The sequence below is a fragment of the Bos javanicus genome, chromosome 3, assembly GCF_032452875.1.
Source record: "Bos javanicus breed banteng chromosome 3, ARS-OSU_banteng_1.0, whole genome shotgun sequence".
Classification (NCBI taxonomy): domain Eukaryota; kingdom Metazoa; phylum Chordata; class Mammalia; order Artiodactyla; family Bovidae; genus Bos; species Bos javanicus.
This window is the reverse complement of record NC_083870.1, coordinates 34,392,659-34,410,015: the sequence shown is the minus strand read 5'-3', so window position 1 is coordinate 34,410,015 and position 17,357 is coordinate 34,392,659. Positions and strand designations below refer to the sequence as shown.

At 40.4% G+C, this 17,357-nt stretch overlaps 1 protein-coding gene across 5 annotated transcripts in view; it reads right to left on the bottom strand.

Annotated features, from left to right (window-relative positions):
• Nucleotides 1–17,357, bottom strand: part of SORT1 (sortilin 1) — a 67,445-nt gene that overhangs the window by 27,203 nt on the left and 22,885 nt on the right. For all 5 annotated transcript variants that reach the window (XM_061410943.1, XM_061410944.1, XM_061410945.1 and 2 more), the window contains exons 3-6: nt 16,341–16,414; nt 6,520–6,622; nt 5,820–5,984; nt 2,591–2,664 (exon numbers count right to left, since the gene is read on the bottom strand). In XM_061410943.1, the coding sequence (XP_061266927.1) occupies nt 2,591–2,664; nt 5,820–5,984; nt 6,520–6,622; nt 16,341–16,414 (416 nt within the window). The remainder of the gene's footprint in view (nt 1–2,590; nt 2,665–5,819; nt 5,985–6,519; nt 6,623–16,340; nt 16,415–17,357) is intronic.

Sequence of the window (17,357 nt, the reverse complement as noted above, 5' to 3'; positions counted from 1 at the left end):
TCCAGTCCAAACACCATTAGTGCTTAGGTTGAGGAGTGCTGCTCGAGAGCCCGTGCAGCTCTCCCGTGCAGCTCTCCCGTGCAGCTCTCCCGTGCAGCTCTGTGTTAGCCGCCTGGCCATTCCTTTGTCTCCTGTTTGGTTATTTCAATTGCATTCTGTGTGCCTTACCTCTCCTACTCCACCACTGAGTTCTTCACAGCAGGTACTAAGTTTTGTTGTTTCCCTTTAGAACCTAGTTCAGTGCTTTGCATGAACTAAATAATTTAGTTCTTTCATCTGAAATAGACAACTAGGTCAGAAGTTGAATTATTTAAACTCTAACTTGGAAAGGGAGTTCCAAGGAACTAGATTCAGACCTTGATAGGACTTATAGATTAGCACCAGCAAAAGGTGCTGGGCATCAGATATAGAGAACAAACTAGGGGTTTCCACTGGGGAGAGGAAGTAGGGGAGAGGTGAGAAAGGGGTGGGAGATTAAGAGGTGGAGACTACTATGTATAAAATAAATAAGCTACAAGGACACATTGTACAGTGCAGAGAACAAAGCCAATGTTTTATAACTCCATTTTATAAATGGAGTATAACCTATAAAATTTTTGAATCACTATGTTATACATCAAAAATGATTATAATATTATAAATCAACTGTTCCTCAATAAAACAAAAAAGGTGCTGGGTCTGAGCATGTTCTTTCAGAGCTTTAGACTGTAAATTTCTAGAAACCAAAGATCTAAAAGGTGAGTAAACAGTTAGCAGCAGCCCAAATCTTATATTTAGACACTATTCAATGAAGCAAGTTAACAAGAGTAAAAATTCTTGTATAAGATACAAAACGAAATACCATTTTAAAATAACTCTTTAGTTTTAAAGATGAGTCTTCTGTTGTTTCCTTTAGCTTTATTGAGGTATAACTGACAAATAAAATTGTAAGACATCTAAAATGTACATTGTGGTGATCTGATATATGGATGTAAAGGTGAGCTTTAATGATCAAAATTATTATAGTCTTATTTGAACACACACTACATATTTTAGGTCTATCAGGAGCAAAATAATTTGTTAACTTTGTTACTTTAAAAATTCCTTCCTGATAAGATCATATAAGATATAAACACAATTAATTAAAATACATAAAACGAAAGCAGACACACGATGTGTACCACAGTAGTGCTATAAAAACCTAATTTAACTAGTATTTCCTAAAAAAGGATGCTTGCTTAAGCATCATTTTTTAAATGTTTTAGTTAATTTCAATGGACATATTTGGCAATGTCTATATCACACCTTGTCTATATCAATGTCTATGTCTATATTTTCCTACCTTTCCAAGCAAAGAACAATAAGTAGCAAACTCTTCCTTGGGATTATGGATCACTGTCATGAACACCAACTGTATGAAACTGTAATGCAATGTTCCCATTAGAACTTACTGAGGCTTTTGTGTTCTCCTGAAAGTGAAAGTGAAGTCGCTCAGTCGGGTCCGACTCTTTGCTACCCCAAGGACTGTAGCCTACCAGGCTCCTCTGTCCATGGGATTTTCCAGGCAAGAATACTGGAGTGGGTAGCCATTTCCTTCTCCAGGGGATCTTCCCAGCCCAGGGACTGAAGCCAGGTATCCCGAATTGTAAGCAGACGCTTTACCGTCTGAGCTCCTGACACAGCACTAAATCCCTCCATCCTGTCTATTTCTCTGTCTTGTTCTCTGTCTCTGCCTGTTCTTAGAGCTCTTCCTGCTTCCGTGCGGCTCCCAGGCAGCGGACTCTCAGGCTGGTCTGTGCTTGCTGTTTACACTCACATACCCCACTTCTGGCAGCAACCTGCTATCAACTGGGAAACTAGATCAATGAACTTGCTAAAATTAGTCAAAGAGAAAGAAGAAAGAGGCTCTAAACAAGAATCTGAGCCTAATCAGAGTTTGGAGGTATGACAGCTCTTAATTCTTGCTCAACCATCCCCCAAACTTCCCAATTAAATCTCCTTTCATAGAAGGAACAAGCTAAATCCCAGAGAAGTCAAGCCACTGACTAGCAGCCGATCCAGGTTAGAACAAAGGTGACCTGACTCCTGAGTAAGAGCCTCCTCCACTGAATCCTCTGTAAGCAGACGGGGTGGGCGATCAAGAGAAGTGAACGAATTGTGGTGCATGGATAGTGTGACTCTGGCCGCCTGGAAGCTCTCTGAGCTTTCTTCCTGATTCCTCACTATATTCCACCTAACTGACATGGATCTCTAGATGAGGGAGCATAAATGTGCATGCAGAGAAGCATGTAAGTCCCCCAATCAAAGCAGTATTTTATGCTATTGCAATTGATGTCACCGTTTACACAGAATAAACCTTTTACAGGCAGTACCTACTCGGTGACGTGCCTTGTTTTATATTTTAACATTTAGTGAGACAAGTCTTCTTTCCCAGCAGAATTAGAAGTTCCTCCAGGTCAAGGTCTATGCTGCACCCCTCTCTCACATCCCTTATGGCACCCTGAAGAGCACTTGGCACCTATTAAGTGCTTAACACTGATTCGTGTGACTTCTGGCAGCATCATCAGGAAAGGTTTAGGGCTCTGCACGGATGGAATCTTCTGTTACTCACCATTTGGCCAAACAGACTGCTTTGTGGATTTCTTCCCACTTTCCCCCAAAATTCTTGGACACCCACAGGCCATTCTGAAAGATTATAAATGACTTATCAAAATTCCAGTTTTATCATGTGCAGCTGCTTGTATGACCTTTTAATAATTCATATCCAATCATTCAGGGCAGTAAAAACACACACTGAAATTCCAGCCAAGCTGCCGAGCTCATAGACACACAGTTTATGGGGCCCCCCTAGGGTCTTGGATCAGAATAACAAATGCTTATGAAGTGCCTACTATGTGCCAAGTGTACCAGATGCTGCATTGGGGATACAAAGATGAATAAGACATACTCTCTGCTCTCAAGGAGCTCACAGTTTAACAAGGGTACACATAAGAAAGTTCAATACACACGGTAAGTGTTATGGAAACATAGTCTCTGGGGTAAGAGCAGGGAAAGGAGAGACAAAGCATCAGAGCTGACTTGTGAAGAAGACAGCCAAACTGAGTCTTAAATGATGAGCAGTGTAACCAAAAGAAGGCAAATGGGAGATGAGATGTCAATGCACAAAGAGATTAATACAAGCAGAGACAGAGAGGTGATGAAATATCTCAGTGTGTGCAGGGAGCTGAAGCCTTCAGACACAGATGGAGCAACATTCCAAGGTGAAGAGAGGAGCCAGTGCTGGGGAGGGGGTGGCAGCTCGTGCAGAGCCCTCCTTCTGTGCCAGACTGAGGAATCCGGTTCTTATTTTATATGGGATATTTGAAGTAGGGGAATGACATGACCAGTTTTACTTTTTTTAAGAGGAATACTTGGATGACAGTGGGAAAGATGGATTTCAGAGGGTTCAAACTATTAATAGAAGCAGGGAAAGCAGTGACTAATTGTTGCATTAAGAGTTAGTAAGGCCTGAAGCCACAGCTGTGAGGAAAAGGCTCAGAAATAATATAGACTCTAGATTCAGTAGAACTGGACACTTTCCTGTAGGGCAGGATGGAGTGCATGTCTGTGTGTGTGCGTGTGTGTGTGTGAGAAAGTTGAACACTCTGAGATTCTCGGTGAGGGGAAAGCAGTGTTGTGGAATCTTTAGCCAGCATAAGGATGAAGGGAAGAACAATGTTGCTGAGAAAGGTTAAGTTTGAGGGACGTGTGGGACATCTAGCTAGAGATACCCAGCAGACAGCAAGAAAGGCATCTGAAGCCCCAGGAAGAAGCCAGGACCAGAGGTAGGCATTTGAGAATCTTATATATCACAGTGGTAGCAAAATGGTAAAGAGTGGAAGAGACTACTCAGAGTAAAATGAGCAATAGGGATTTAAGGGGAGGTTGAAAGGAGTTTAAAAAAGAGACTAAGAAGCAATGGTTAGAAGGTGGGAAAGAACCAAAGGGACTGCCACAGAAGCCAAGCAAGTAGAATTCCCAAAAGGAGGTCAATACTTTCAAGTGCAGCAGAGACTTCATAAGATAAAAACTGACAATTTCAGTGACATTGGCAATAGGAGTCTAGTGAGCCCAGACCCACTGGAGGTGGGACTGAAATGTCCTGGAGCAGCTCAAATGAAATGGTGATGGTTTAGGCAGAAATAACTTCAGCGGTCCTCCACTCTCACCCATTATTCTTCTTTAACTCTTCCTCCTCTAGTAACATTCACCTCCCAGCATTTCTTTTTTTTTTTTTTTTAGCTTTTATTTTATTTTATTTTTTTTCTTTTTTTTCTGAACCCTCCTCCCTCCCCCTCCCCATACCATCCCCCTGGGCCTTCCCAGCGCACCAGCCCCAAGCATCCAGCATCGTGCACTGAATTAACCTAATCCTACTTAGAAATAGGGAAGGGTCTGATATCACCTATTTACACTTTAGTACAAATTGGTCCATCTCTCCACCCTGATTATTTGTACTTCAAACTCACCCGTAATGGGAAGAAATTTCAGGTCTAAAGGCATATTGTGCTTGCCTCTCCCTAGGATAGCTGTTTTAATAAACTTAAGATACTTGGTAAGGGTGATGGGGTTTTCAAAGGCAGATCAATGGTTCTGTCCATTCCAATAGGGGTCTCTTCGTTCCCTTGAAGGGCCTTCAGCTCAAGCTGCTGCTGCTAAGTCACTTCAGTTGTGTCCGACTCAAGCTGCTGAAGGCCAATTCCCAGGAATTGTTGCTTTCAGACGTGAAGCCTATCCGGTAGGCTAGTTCTCCTCCTCTGGCTGAGTTTAACTCTGACCTTGCTTGAGCCTCCCAGCCTGACCTCAGCTGAAAGTTCTGCCCCCAGAAGACCCAGAACCCAGACCTCTCTTCCAAGTGTCCTTCTCATCCTCCCTATGCCATCCTGTTGCTCAGCCCAACTTGTCTATATTTGATAATCCTATTTCTATTCCCAGAATGGTCATCACAGCAATGGCTCTCAGACTTTAGTGTGCAAGCTTAGCTGGCAAGCTTGTTAAAAACACTAGCCACCTCACTGACACACTATATCCGGATCGGGGCCAAGAAATCTGCATCTTAAACCAGCTCCCAGGGATTTTTATCTGATCCTGCAGGTCAGCAGACCACACTCTAAGCAAATGATGAGAGAGAGCCATATAAACACAGAGTGTAATTATGACTACTATCATAGTCTGGCAACTCAGCCACTCTGGGCCCTTAACATCCATGATAAAACAGACTGGTCCTCCAGGAATAGTAAAGCTGAGCTGCTCCTCAGGAAACTTTCCGAACAAAGGTGGGAGGGCCACCTGTGGTTTCTTGGAAGAGTACAGGAATAGGATAGGGGGTGCAGGGAATTAGGACTCTAGATATTTAACACATGGGCATCAAAGACAGACATCAACAGGTTTTTATACTAAGGACTGAACAAGAAAAAATTATAAAGGTGTAGTTTGGCCATAGGAAAGAAACAATAACAATCTTAAAAGTTTAACAATTTATGTCTGTCTCTTGCAGAACATGAATGATTAAACTGTTTACTGGTTCATTACTCTAATAGTAAGTATCTGTTCACTTTAAAAAAAAAATTGTAATGATTACTAGACACATACCTATCTGGTATAGACAGCATATGAAAATTGTGTCCTTTACCGTATAGGAAAACACACACACACACACCAAAAACCCAACACTTCATACCGTAAGAAGTCACTAGAAGCCAGTCCAACATAAAAAGCATCACCTACACAGTCCTCTTCAGACAGTGCGTTTTGAGACTATAAAACACGAAAGGCAAGACAGGTTCTTCAGATAGACTTACTTCAGTGCTGAGAGCTAGAAGATAATCAGAATTTTGCGGGCTATACATCATCTGAGTCAGAGGATGAAAAGGGAGATTGGTCTGGACAAAGTTCTTTGCAAAATCTGATGATCTGAAGATTCTTCCTCCATGACTTCCTCCAGATACCTCTGCTGTTAAAATCACCTGGTCAGGGAGAAGGAAGTTCAGAACCAGGGTATAATACTATAAAAGTACATGAAGTTCCTCCACCATTTTCACCAGACATTTGTTCAAAAATTTTAGTTCCAAAAGTAAGAAGAGTTATAAAAATAGATTAGTTGATACACTCTCTTCCTGAAGTATTAGTCTTACGAAAAAAAATACTGTCCTGAGACAGTGCATTGTATCTATGAAGATAAGCTTGGTCAGTCTGAGATTAGCCAGTTTCCCCAAAGACTAGAATGTTGTCTTTAGACGTATACCTTGTAACGCTAAACAACCACCACATAATTATGAAGAGTTTTGATGCATCTTAGACAAGGTCCAAAGAAAACAACTTGTGTGCAAAATGCCAATCTTTTGTAATCAGTATTAAATTGTTTCATTTTATTATATTGCAAATATTGTAATAGTAAACTAAACATATTGCTGTGTATCACTGGACCATTCAAATATCAACATCTGACGGCCTTGCACATGGTATTATGCACAGTTTTGTACACGTATGATATAGTCTCACCTTCCCAGAGTTCTCAGGACCAATAGCCATGCCAAATTCAGTCCGAATGAATGTGTTATTGATGAGATTTGTGATATCCTTAAAGTTCTTTCCATAGTCCTCACTGAGAGGGGAAAAAAGGACAAATTTAGAATGCAGAGGTCATGGGCACTGTTGGGTTTGTACCTAGCCTCCCTCACTCTCCGGCAGCTTTATAGAGGCACTCACCCTCCTGATTCTACCCCTACCCACGGTGGTGGGCCTAATTAGTGGAAGGAAGTTCCAATCCCTCATGGGTGACAGGGTCAGGAATGAGGAAAGGACCTAGACTGAGCCAGTAAGAAAAAAGTGGGAGAACTGGGATCAATTAGGAAACACACTTAAGACAATCACTTAATGAAATGGTCTGTCTTCCTTAAGGATCAGTGGTTCTTAACCAGGGTATTTTTGCCCCATGCCCCCACCCCACCAAGCAAACATTTGGTAATATCTGGAGACATTGTTCATTATCACAAGTCAGGGTTGGGTGCTACTGACATTGTATTGGCATTGTAGTAGGTAGAAGTCAGGGGTGCTGCCAAACATCCTACAATACATGGGACAGTGTCCCAAAAAAAGAGAGGGCCACAAGCATCTGGCATCAGATAGGGCATCTGGCCCCAAATGCCAAGAGCATCAACGCTGAGAAACTCCCATGTTGTCCTATGTGAATACAAAACAGAACAAAAAAATGCTACAGGCATTCTGATACAGTGAGAGCCAAACTTGAAGTAGAAGCCAACATAAGTGGCCAGTACTGCTGAAATAGTTCTGGGATTCCAGACAGGTAGCCTGTGACGCTGCACTGAATCGACCCATCCTTCCTCTATGAATTCCCTTATTATTATTTTTTAAAGATTTTTTGATGTGGACCATTTTTAAAGTCTTTATTGAACTGTTACAATATGCTTCTGTTTTTTATTTTGATCTTTCAGTCCTGAGGCATGTGGGATCTTAGTTCCCTAGCAGGGATAGAAACCACACCCCTAGCATTGGAAGGTGAAGTCTTAACCACTGGACTGCCAGAGAAGTCCCAATTCCCTTATTACTTAAGCTATTATATTAAAAGTTTGAGTTGGGCTCTCTGCTAAAGGTAGCCAAAGGCCTTCTAACTAATTTATCAATGCATTGTATTGTACTCATGATAAAGCTTGTAAGTTAAGTAGCAGGATCTTGAGTACCTCCTCCCCCAAAGTTACCATCCTTAGGCACAAATCTCTTAATGCATGCAGCACACAGCTAAAGAAGACAGATAAACTTAATCTCAACTCCCAGGTTGTTTAAAGCTTTTCCCAAAAGTTCATTTCAACAATATCTTTGTGAAGTATTGAAGTCAATTTTTAGATTTCAAAAAGTAAGACAAAAAAAAAGTCAGGAGTATTTAATACTATGCACAGCTCTAACATGGTATATAATGCTGCTGCTGCTGCTGCTAAGTCGCTTCAGTCGTGTCCAACTCTGCGCGACCCCATAGACGGCGGCCCACCAGGCCCCGCTGTCCCTGGGATTCTCCAGGCAAGAACACTGGAGTGGGTTGCCATTTCCTCCTCCAATATGATGCTAGACCTTAATATTAATTAAATTTCAGTATCATAAGTGCTGCCCACAGTGCACTGCAAGTCAGTTGCCCATGATAAATGCAATGTATAGTGGTCTTCACTGATATGACTTAAGAGGTGGTACAGTTTTGCTATTAGCCGCAACAGAAAAAGAATCACAGAACCACAGACCATGAGACAGGCAAGGAACTGAAGAGAACATCTTGTCAAACTCCCTTATTTCACAGAGGAGGAGGTTCAAGGGGAAGCAATTCATCAAAAGTCAACCAGTCAATTAAGGGCAAAACTGAAACTACAGTCTAATTCTCTTAACGCTCAGCCCCAAACTTGAGACAACTTTTAATTACGTGTAAGGAATTCTTCCTTGGCAACCAGTGGTCCTGCTCTTTCTTGCCAGGGCTTGTGGCCTGTCAGGAAAGGTCCGCTTAGAGGAAACTGAAGAGAGACAGGAGGGAAGTATCTCTGAGAGAAGGTACAGGTCCCTTCACCATGCTAAAGCAAACTACATGGGACTTTTAAGTTGTCTTTCCATCTCTTAGAACACACACAGAAAAAACTAAATAAAATAGGGATTAGAAACCACCCAACAGATTCCTGTTACCCTGCCTTTGACTTCTGAGTACAAGAAAAGTTCTTATCTTCTCAACAGCAGGCCAAGAGATACGCATATTCAAGTCCTAGTTCTACAGTACATACATCATCAATAGCTCAGACCATGTCCTAAAGGGTTTGCAGCAACTAGATTATCACCAGTTCACAAATCACCCCTCCATCGTGACATCCCAGGGAACCTCCACAAACCTGCTGGCAAGTGCGCTTGCTTTTCAAGAACTTGGCACAACAAACACATCCCTGCCCTTCAGAAAAAGAAAGCAACACGAGGGAAACAAAAAATCATCTGCTACAACACTCTGGCACTTTAGCCAGATAAACAAATGGAGCATGAGAGACCAGTGTCAACCTGCTGGGATTTAAGTAGTGTTTTGTCAAGGCCATGTTGGGCCCAGGAATATATTTTAATATGGCACTTTGCTTTAAAGTGGCTTTATCTTTTATCAGCATATATATTGGCATACATCATACATCATGGAGAGGAAATCAATGAAACACGTTGAAAAAGAAATCACTTTTCAAATTCCATATGATAATTAAGAGTTATGAACAGGAAACATTAACAAAGCCCTGTGAAACCATCTGCTTTAGAAGTAAGTCTTTTTAATAACAATTCTATACATCAAACCTAACAAAGCTCTTCCTGGTTAGCAAAAACAAATGATCACTTTTGCTATATCTGTGGTGTAAACATGTATAAGAATATGTACATTTGTAACAATAAAAAATAGTACTAGAGTACAAACGTTTTTGGGAGGATAGAGCTTAATACCACCAAAGAACATGAAAAATCTAGACATTATTTAAATAAATGGAAAAAAAGTAATCATCACATGGAGTTCTGATAAGACATAGCATTAAAATTCCTCCTAAGACGAAGGACTCAGGAGGGTATTTTTCCAGAAGACTAACATGTTGACTGACACTCAACCCAAATGCCAATAATGAAGAATCACACCTCCATTTTTGACCACTTTTCATTTATAATACAGAGGGACTGTGACAATGGGCATTTGACCTGCAGACATTCAATGAAAAGTAACAATAAAAGAATCCTACAATAAATATCTCACAGAATCTTACATTTTACTTTTTTCAACAATCAAACAAGCATAAATATCCTTGTTTGGTTGATTTTCAGGCCTAACCACTTCTTTACTCTTTTAATTCATTTTTGCCATGATTAAGTCACTATAAATGATTACATAAAAGCAAAAAGAAAGACAAAAAACTCCAAAAAAATTAGTTTTGTAGTTTCCACTAATTGAGAAAGCTTATACAGTTAATCCTCACTATTTACAGATTCCATATTTATAAATTTGCCTACTCAGACTTGTAACCCCAAATCAATACGCATGGCACTTTTCTAGTCACTGGCAGATATGCATAGGGCAGCGAAAAATGTGTCACTTGGGGCTCATGTTCCCTTCTAAAGTCCAACAAGCGGCTGGCCTGCCTTCTTGTTTCAGCTCTTATACTGTGCATGAGTATCTTCCTTACAGTCTGTTTACTGCTCTGCATTTTGCATTTTTGTGCCTTCTGTTGGTGCTTTGCTATTTAAATAGTCCCCAAGCACAGTTATGAAGTGCTGTTTAGTGTTTCTGGAGAAAATATGTGAGTTAGATAAACTTCTTTCTGCAACAGTTGGTTGTGAGCTCAACGAATCAATAATACACATAAGGTATCTTTAAACAGAAACACACATAAAACAAGGTTAATAGACTGATCAACTGAAGAAAATGAATGCTGTGGCCAGAAGTTTGCAGGAACCTAATTCTGTATTTCCCCTAGAAGCAATGGCTCAATATTCACTAATTCAGTATTCATGGAGACTGGAGAACATAATTATTGTGAATGAGAACTAACTGGATTGAGATTTCCAGTTAAAAGATCAATAAGGAGAATGTAGCTTATTAAAATGTTCCAAAAGACTTACAGACCTGAAACCACTACCGGGTGAGATGGGCAGAATCTGAATCTACATTAAACTGAATTCCCAATACTTCAGTTTCTTTGTTTTAACCCCAACTGTCTCTGATGCTACCTTATGTGTTTTAAATTTAATTTTCATTGTGTTTTATCCTTACTTGAAAAGGATGCATGTTTTCTACAGAAGTTTTGAAAATACAAGTAGGAAAATAAAGAGGGTGAAATATTATAAATAAAATCACACAACTTTTTATCAGAAGGAATGTGAGTATGTATCTGAGGTCCTTATTTTGCTCTGATTGACAATAAGACAATCCTAAGAACAGGATTTTCATTCCCATGAAAATCATGGGAATATTTAGGTGACAAAAACCACCTAGCTTCATGATTTTTATATGCCCTAAGTTTGTAAAAATGAAGGTGCAGTAAAATGCCATCATCATACATTTCAATAAACTTTAAGAAACAAAAAAGCAGAAAAATATATTCTGCAAACAGAATTTATGCTAACCTTGTAATTAGAATATGCAGTCATTGCTAATAATCTACTAAGGTGAAAACTGAGCCAAGCATATCATTAAAAAGGTTGTCATAATGAGATGCCTTGGAGAACCTGGTTTACTGAACTCTGCTTTAGTATCTGCTGCATATCTTTATTGTTTATTTATTTATTGACCATGTGGGTTCTTAGTACCCTGACCAGGGATCAAACTTGCATTTCCTGTGGTAGAAGCATGGAGTCTTAGCCACTAAACTGTCAGAGAAGTTTCTGTTGCATATATTTAAGTTATCCTTTTTATTAAACCTCAGGTAACATCCTGAAAAACTTACATTGACTACGGTATAAACTTTAATGTGAAATCTCTTAGAGATTCCCTTACCAATTTCCAAAATTTGAACAACTTTGAATAGGAAATAGAAACCACAAGTAAAACAGTCCAGCAGTTTTCTGTTAACTTGGTATAGAATTTTGCTGTACATAATGTGCTTCACTAAGTTAATCTTACAATGAAAGGTTAGACTCAAAGGGCCATAAAACAAAAAGGCACACAATATTTGTTCCTGAAAATCAAATTGTCATCTTAACTACAGCTGCTGCTGCTAAGTCGCTTCAGTTGTGTCCGACTCTGTGCAACCCCATAGACGGCAGCCCACCAGGCTCCCCTGTCCCTGGGGTTCTCCAGGCAAGAACATTGGAGTGGGTTGCCATTTCCTTCTCCAATGCATGCAAGTGAAAAGTGAAAGTGAAGTCGCTCAGTCGTGTCCAACCCTCAGCGACCCCATGGACTGCAGCCTACGAGGCTCCTCCATCCATGGGATTTTCCAGCCAAGAGTACTGGAGTGGAGTGACATTGCCTTCTCCGTAACTATAGCTAGTTATTTCCTTTTTAATTTCATATTTGCAAGTGAGAGGTAAATGAACTTTATTATCTGTTATATGAATTAACATTCCTGAAGAGGGAATCAAAATTTATACTATTCAAATATGATTCCCTTTAATTGAAGATATTAGTATGTTATTCAATTCTATCCAATCATTAATGCCCAGGGACTTTATTTCCCAAATCTGTTAACAATCCTCTTTCTGAAGTGTGCTCCCTCTAACTCGGCACAGGTAACAGAAACAACTAACTTCCTTCTCCTCACACATACCTCCATGCGGCACTGCTTATGGCAGGTGGCATCTCATTAGCTGCCTCCTATTTGAATCCCAAATGAACCTTTGACCACATAAGATTTGAGAGAGAAAGACAATCCAATAAATAATACAATCATTAAAGCTGCGAAAAACAGAAGAGTCTTCAGAGCAGATTCAACAGGCTTTTATTTCATTTCTCAGTTGCACAAGCTCAGCATATTCAGGACTCATTTTGCTCAAATTGCTCCCTCCCTTTCCCATTTCTCAAGCAACACGTGCCTCTTGGCTGGTGTGTCCAACAACATGAGTCACTTCAGACTAGGCCAGGCCAGCCTAGCTGGGGAGGCAACAAGGCATATTTACAGTCTCCACCCATATTTCGGAAGAGTTTTCATTTCACAGCAGGGAGGAAGTAATTAATATTCAAAATGACCTTGGTAAAACCAAACAAACCCAACAAACAAACCTGGTGTGCAAAATGAAGAAAAAGAACCTTAGTAACATACTATACCAGAAACAACTCGCTTTACTCTCTAGTAAAGTGTATATTAGTGGTTTCTCACAAGACTAGACAAATATAGGATGGAAAAAGGCTGAGTCAGAGGGTGGTAGGTATTTAAGCAGTAACACAGCGATACTGTTTTGTTTTGTTTGGGGTTGTCTCAAAGTAAGCACAACGCTGAAAAGCAAAAGGACAGGAAAAGCAGTCGTGAAAACACTGCACTCCCCATGGGTATGACTCTGGTCTGTCAGGTCGGTCCAGTTCTAGCCACCTGATTGAAGAGCACTATAGAGGCTAACACGTGAATTCAGAAGGCAAGCAAAAAAGCGGCTGAAGCAACAGGTTTAGAACATAATTCAACCAAGAGAAGGAATTTAGTAAAGGATTCAAAACATGCAGAGATCAGAGAGGAGGTTTTCATTTGCTACCATAATAAAAACTGGAAATAGGCATCTTCTTAAGAGAAACCCAAGTACGACGGTACGTGTTGTGAGAGGGCATCAGAGGGCAGACACACTGAAACCATAATTACAGAAAACTAGTCAATCTGATCACACGGATCACAGCCTTGTCTAACTCAATGAAACTAAGCCATACCGTGTGGGGCCACCCAAGACGGGTGGGTCATGGTGGAGAGGTCTGACAGAATGTGGTCCACTGGAGAAGGGAATGGCAAACCACTTCAGTATTCTTGCCTTGAGAACCCCATGAATAGTATGAAAGGTGAAATGATAGGATACTGAAAGGGGAACTCCCCAAGTTGGTAGGTGCCCAATATAGTACTGGAGATCAGTGGAGAAATAACTCCAGAAAGAATGAAGGGATGGAGCCAAAGCAAAAACGATACCCAGTTGTGGATGTGACTGGTGATAGAAGCAAGGTCCAATGGAGATCAGTCCTGGGTGTTCATTGGAAGGAATGATGCTAAAGCTGAAACTCCAATACTTTGGCCACCTCATACGAAGAGTTGACTCATTGGAAAAGACTCTGATGCTGGGAGGGACTGGAGGCAGGAGGAGAAGGGGACGATAGAGGATGAGATGGCTGGATGGCATCACTGACCCGATGGACATGAGTTTGAGTAAACTCCGGGAGTTGGTGATGGACAGGGAGGCCTGGCGTGCTGCGATTCATGGGGTCGCAAAGAGTAGGACACGACTGAACTGAACTGATGACATACATGTGTGATATTTATCACAGCAGCATTAACAATAGTGAAAAAACTACAACTTAGGTGTCCAAGAGAATAATGATTAAGTAAATTCTTTCAATCTAACAAAAATGATAAGAATTTGACAAATATGGTACGAGCAGTGACCAATCAGAATGGTTATAGTTCATAACATCAGGTGTTGGTAACACTTCCATGCTGGCTGGGGTGGGGGTGTACTTGTAGAAGCTATGGAGGCACCTGGGGGCAGGCAGGAAATCACCTTTTATTAACTGGTATGGAAGGCTTTCAATTCATTAAAAAAAACTATGAATAGCACCACAGTGCCAGTACATGCTGGTTACATGCCGTATCTGGCCACTGGCAAGGCAACAGCTAACGGTACCAAGTTCTTATTCCATGATAGGTGCTGCAAAGCACAACTCTCAATGGCTCTAAGGTGGCTGCTATTATCATCTTTCTTTTACAGATGACAAAAAGACTCAGGGAGGTTAAATGACTTACCCAAGTTCATTCTGCTCACAAATAATGCTGAGATTCAACCCCAGGCCTATATGCCAAGAGGTAACTTTACACTGTACCATGTTGCTTCCTAAGACTACAGAGTTATATGGTACAACATTAAAGGGGAAAAGTCAAGATAATAAACTGTAAATAAGATTACTTGACTTTAAGGTGAATTTTTTTTCATTTAAAATTTCCAATGTTTTATAATATGGTTGCATTGCTTTTTTAATGGAAGGTGAATTGGTAAGGAAAACTGTATCATAAAGAATTTTACAACAGCAAAGTTTCTTAAAAAATGGAAAGAGTTTACTAAAGTTACAAAAATCTTAACGCATTTTTTTCCTTCCCAAACAGGATACTTTTCATCTACCCGAAATGGTTCAACTAGTTTTCTAACTTAATATACAAAATCACCTATAAATTACAGTCCCTTCTAGAATTAGGATTCTGTAATACCTTGTCAATCCTTATCAAACAAATAAAAATACTATTAGCCTAAGAATTATTAAAGAAGACAAGACATTCCTTCATTCGATTAATATGTACTGCCTGTTATGTGTCAGTCATTTAGCTAGTTGCTGGAGAACCCCAAGTTAGTCAAGAATCTGCCTTCATGCAGTGTACAACAATTTCAAGATGGCAATTCTTTCTTGACCTCTTTTTTTAAATTAAAGTCTCTGTGTTGAAGGGCAGAAAGCACTGGCTCCAGACTCAGGAGCAGCAGTCAAGGGTCACCTATTGGAAAAGGGAGGCTGGACTGATATATATTAGAGTTTCAACATGGGTTCGCTCCCACCTTGGCCAACGTCAACAATCAATCAAAGAACCCTCAGAAAGTATGGTGGCTCCAGGGACATCCTTTGGCCCAGAGGGTAATTTCTATATTATCTGCTGAAATGTCAAATTTCTTTAGGTCCCTAGGCAGAAAATGGGATAGGCACACACGATTGAGAAGACAATCAGCAACTTCTGGGAGTTAGCTGGCTTTGAATCTTACAGGTAAAGAAAAGAATCCTACCCTTTAACCAAGCTGGACCTTTGAAAAGACAACTCTCAAACTTTGTGAATGTCACAGTACAGACTATAGTCCCAGAACATATATTACCATCATCATTACCAGGCACTTTGGTAGGCCTGACCTGAGAACCTCCTTTGGACCTAAAAACAATCTGTTGGGGGCTCATAACATTAGATGAAAAATATTATCTAATATTTTAGATATTAGGTATTTAACTTCCCTGGCAGTCGAGTGGTTAGACTCCACACTCTCACTGCCAGGGCTTGGGTTCAATATCTTATCAGGAAACTAAGATCCCTCAAGCCACATAGTGGGGCCAAAAAAGAAAAATCACTTGGAAGGTAGAGTAAGGATTGTTACATCAGGAGTATAAAACCATTTGTCCTCATAATAAGTAGAAAGATGGTTAAACTCTATGCTGCTGCTGCTAAGTCGCTTCAGTCGTGTCCGACTCTGTGCGACCCCAGAGATGGCAGCCCACCATGCTCCCCCATCCCTGGGATTCTCCAGGCAAGAACACTGGAGTGGGTTGCCATTTCTATTCTATGCTACCTCCCCACAAATAAATATCCATTTAAATAAACATACACACACTCCTATAGACTCTTCCTTTATCTTCTTTTACTGTTCTGCCACTCAGTCAGGTCAACCTTATTTCCTTGGAACTAGATTCCTTTTCATGCTGCTTTAGGTTGCTAATTAGATATTAAAAAATGTGCTAAGGGCGACAATCTGGTGAAAATTTAAGATGGCCAGAAGATCTTTTAAATCAACTGTTAGATCCCATCATGCCTAGAAAAGCAGAGAACTTACAGTCACAATATGTTACTCAATCAAATTCCCCAATCATATGCTAGGCATCTCACCTTCGATATAGCTTGGACTGTCCAAAAGTCATAATTACCAGTGGTACATGGAAGGTGGTTAAGACTAAAATGATCTGGAGAGACAAAAGCATGTGGTCAATAAGAAACATAATCCAATTATATGTTTGCAACATCTGAATATCAGAAAGATTGCCAATAATTCTACTTCACAGTAGCCTATATTGTAATACATCTGAAAACCAAGAAGGACCAAGTGATTATGGCTTACAATGATTCAAATTCTCAGCTAATTTTGCTGAGATGGTCCCACTGCCTACACCTGATGCAGTGTGAAACAGAGCTGCTGCTGCTGCTGCATCGCTTCAGTCGTGTCCGACTCTGTGCGACCCCACAGACGGCAGCCCACCAGGCTCTGCCGTCCCTGGGATTCTCCAGGCAAGAACACTGGAGTGGGTTGCCATTTCCTTCTCCAATGCATGAAAGTGAAAAGTGAAAGTGAAGTCGCTCAGTCGTGTCCGACTCTCAGTGATCCCATGGACTGCAGCCTACCAGGCTCCTCTGTCCATGGAATTTTCCAGGCAAGAGTACTGGAGTGGGGTGCCATTGCCTTCTCCGGAAACAGAGCTAATCAACTCCAAATAACAGTAAAGGAAGAATTTAACTGTTTTGTATCCACATTATTCTAAGATATTCTCAGTCAAGAATCATCTCTTTCTGATTACAAGGCTAGAATAGGGTGAATGCTCTAATAGAGGTTGCTATGTCACATCTGTCCTTTTCTTCTTCTCCCTGCTATTAGTTCTCCATGAAATCAATTTTTTAAATAAGTATTTTTCTAGAGAAAACATGCATGAAGATATGATTGTGATAGATTGGAATAAGAGGCTAGGGAGTCTCATACAGCCATTTAACAAGAAATCTTGGAGATATCAACTATCTTAGATAAAGTGATAAATCATGGGAAATAGTGAACAACTCAAATTTTAGAAGCAAATGAGACAGGCTTAAAGAAATTCTACCAGCAATTTAAAAATTAATAACTTGTTCTTTAGTACA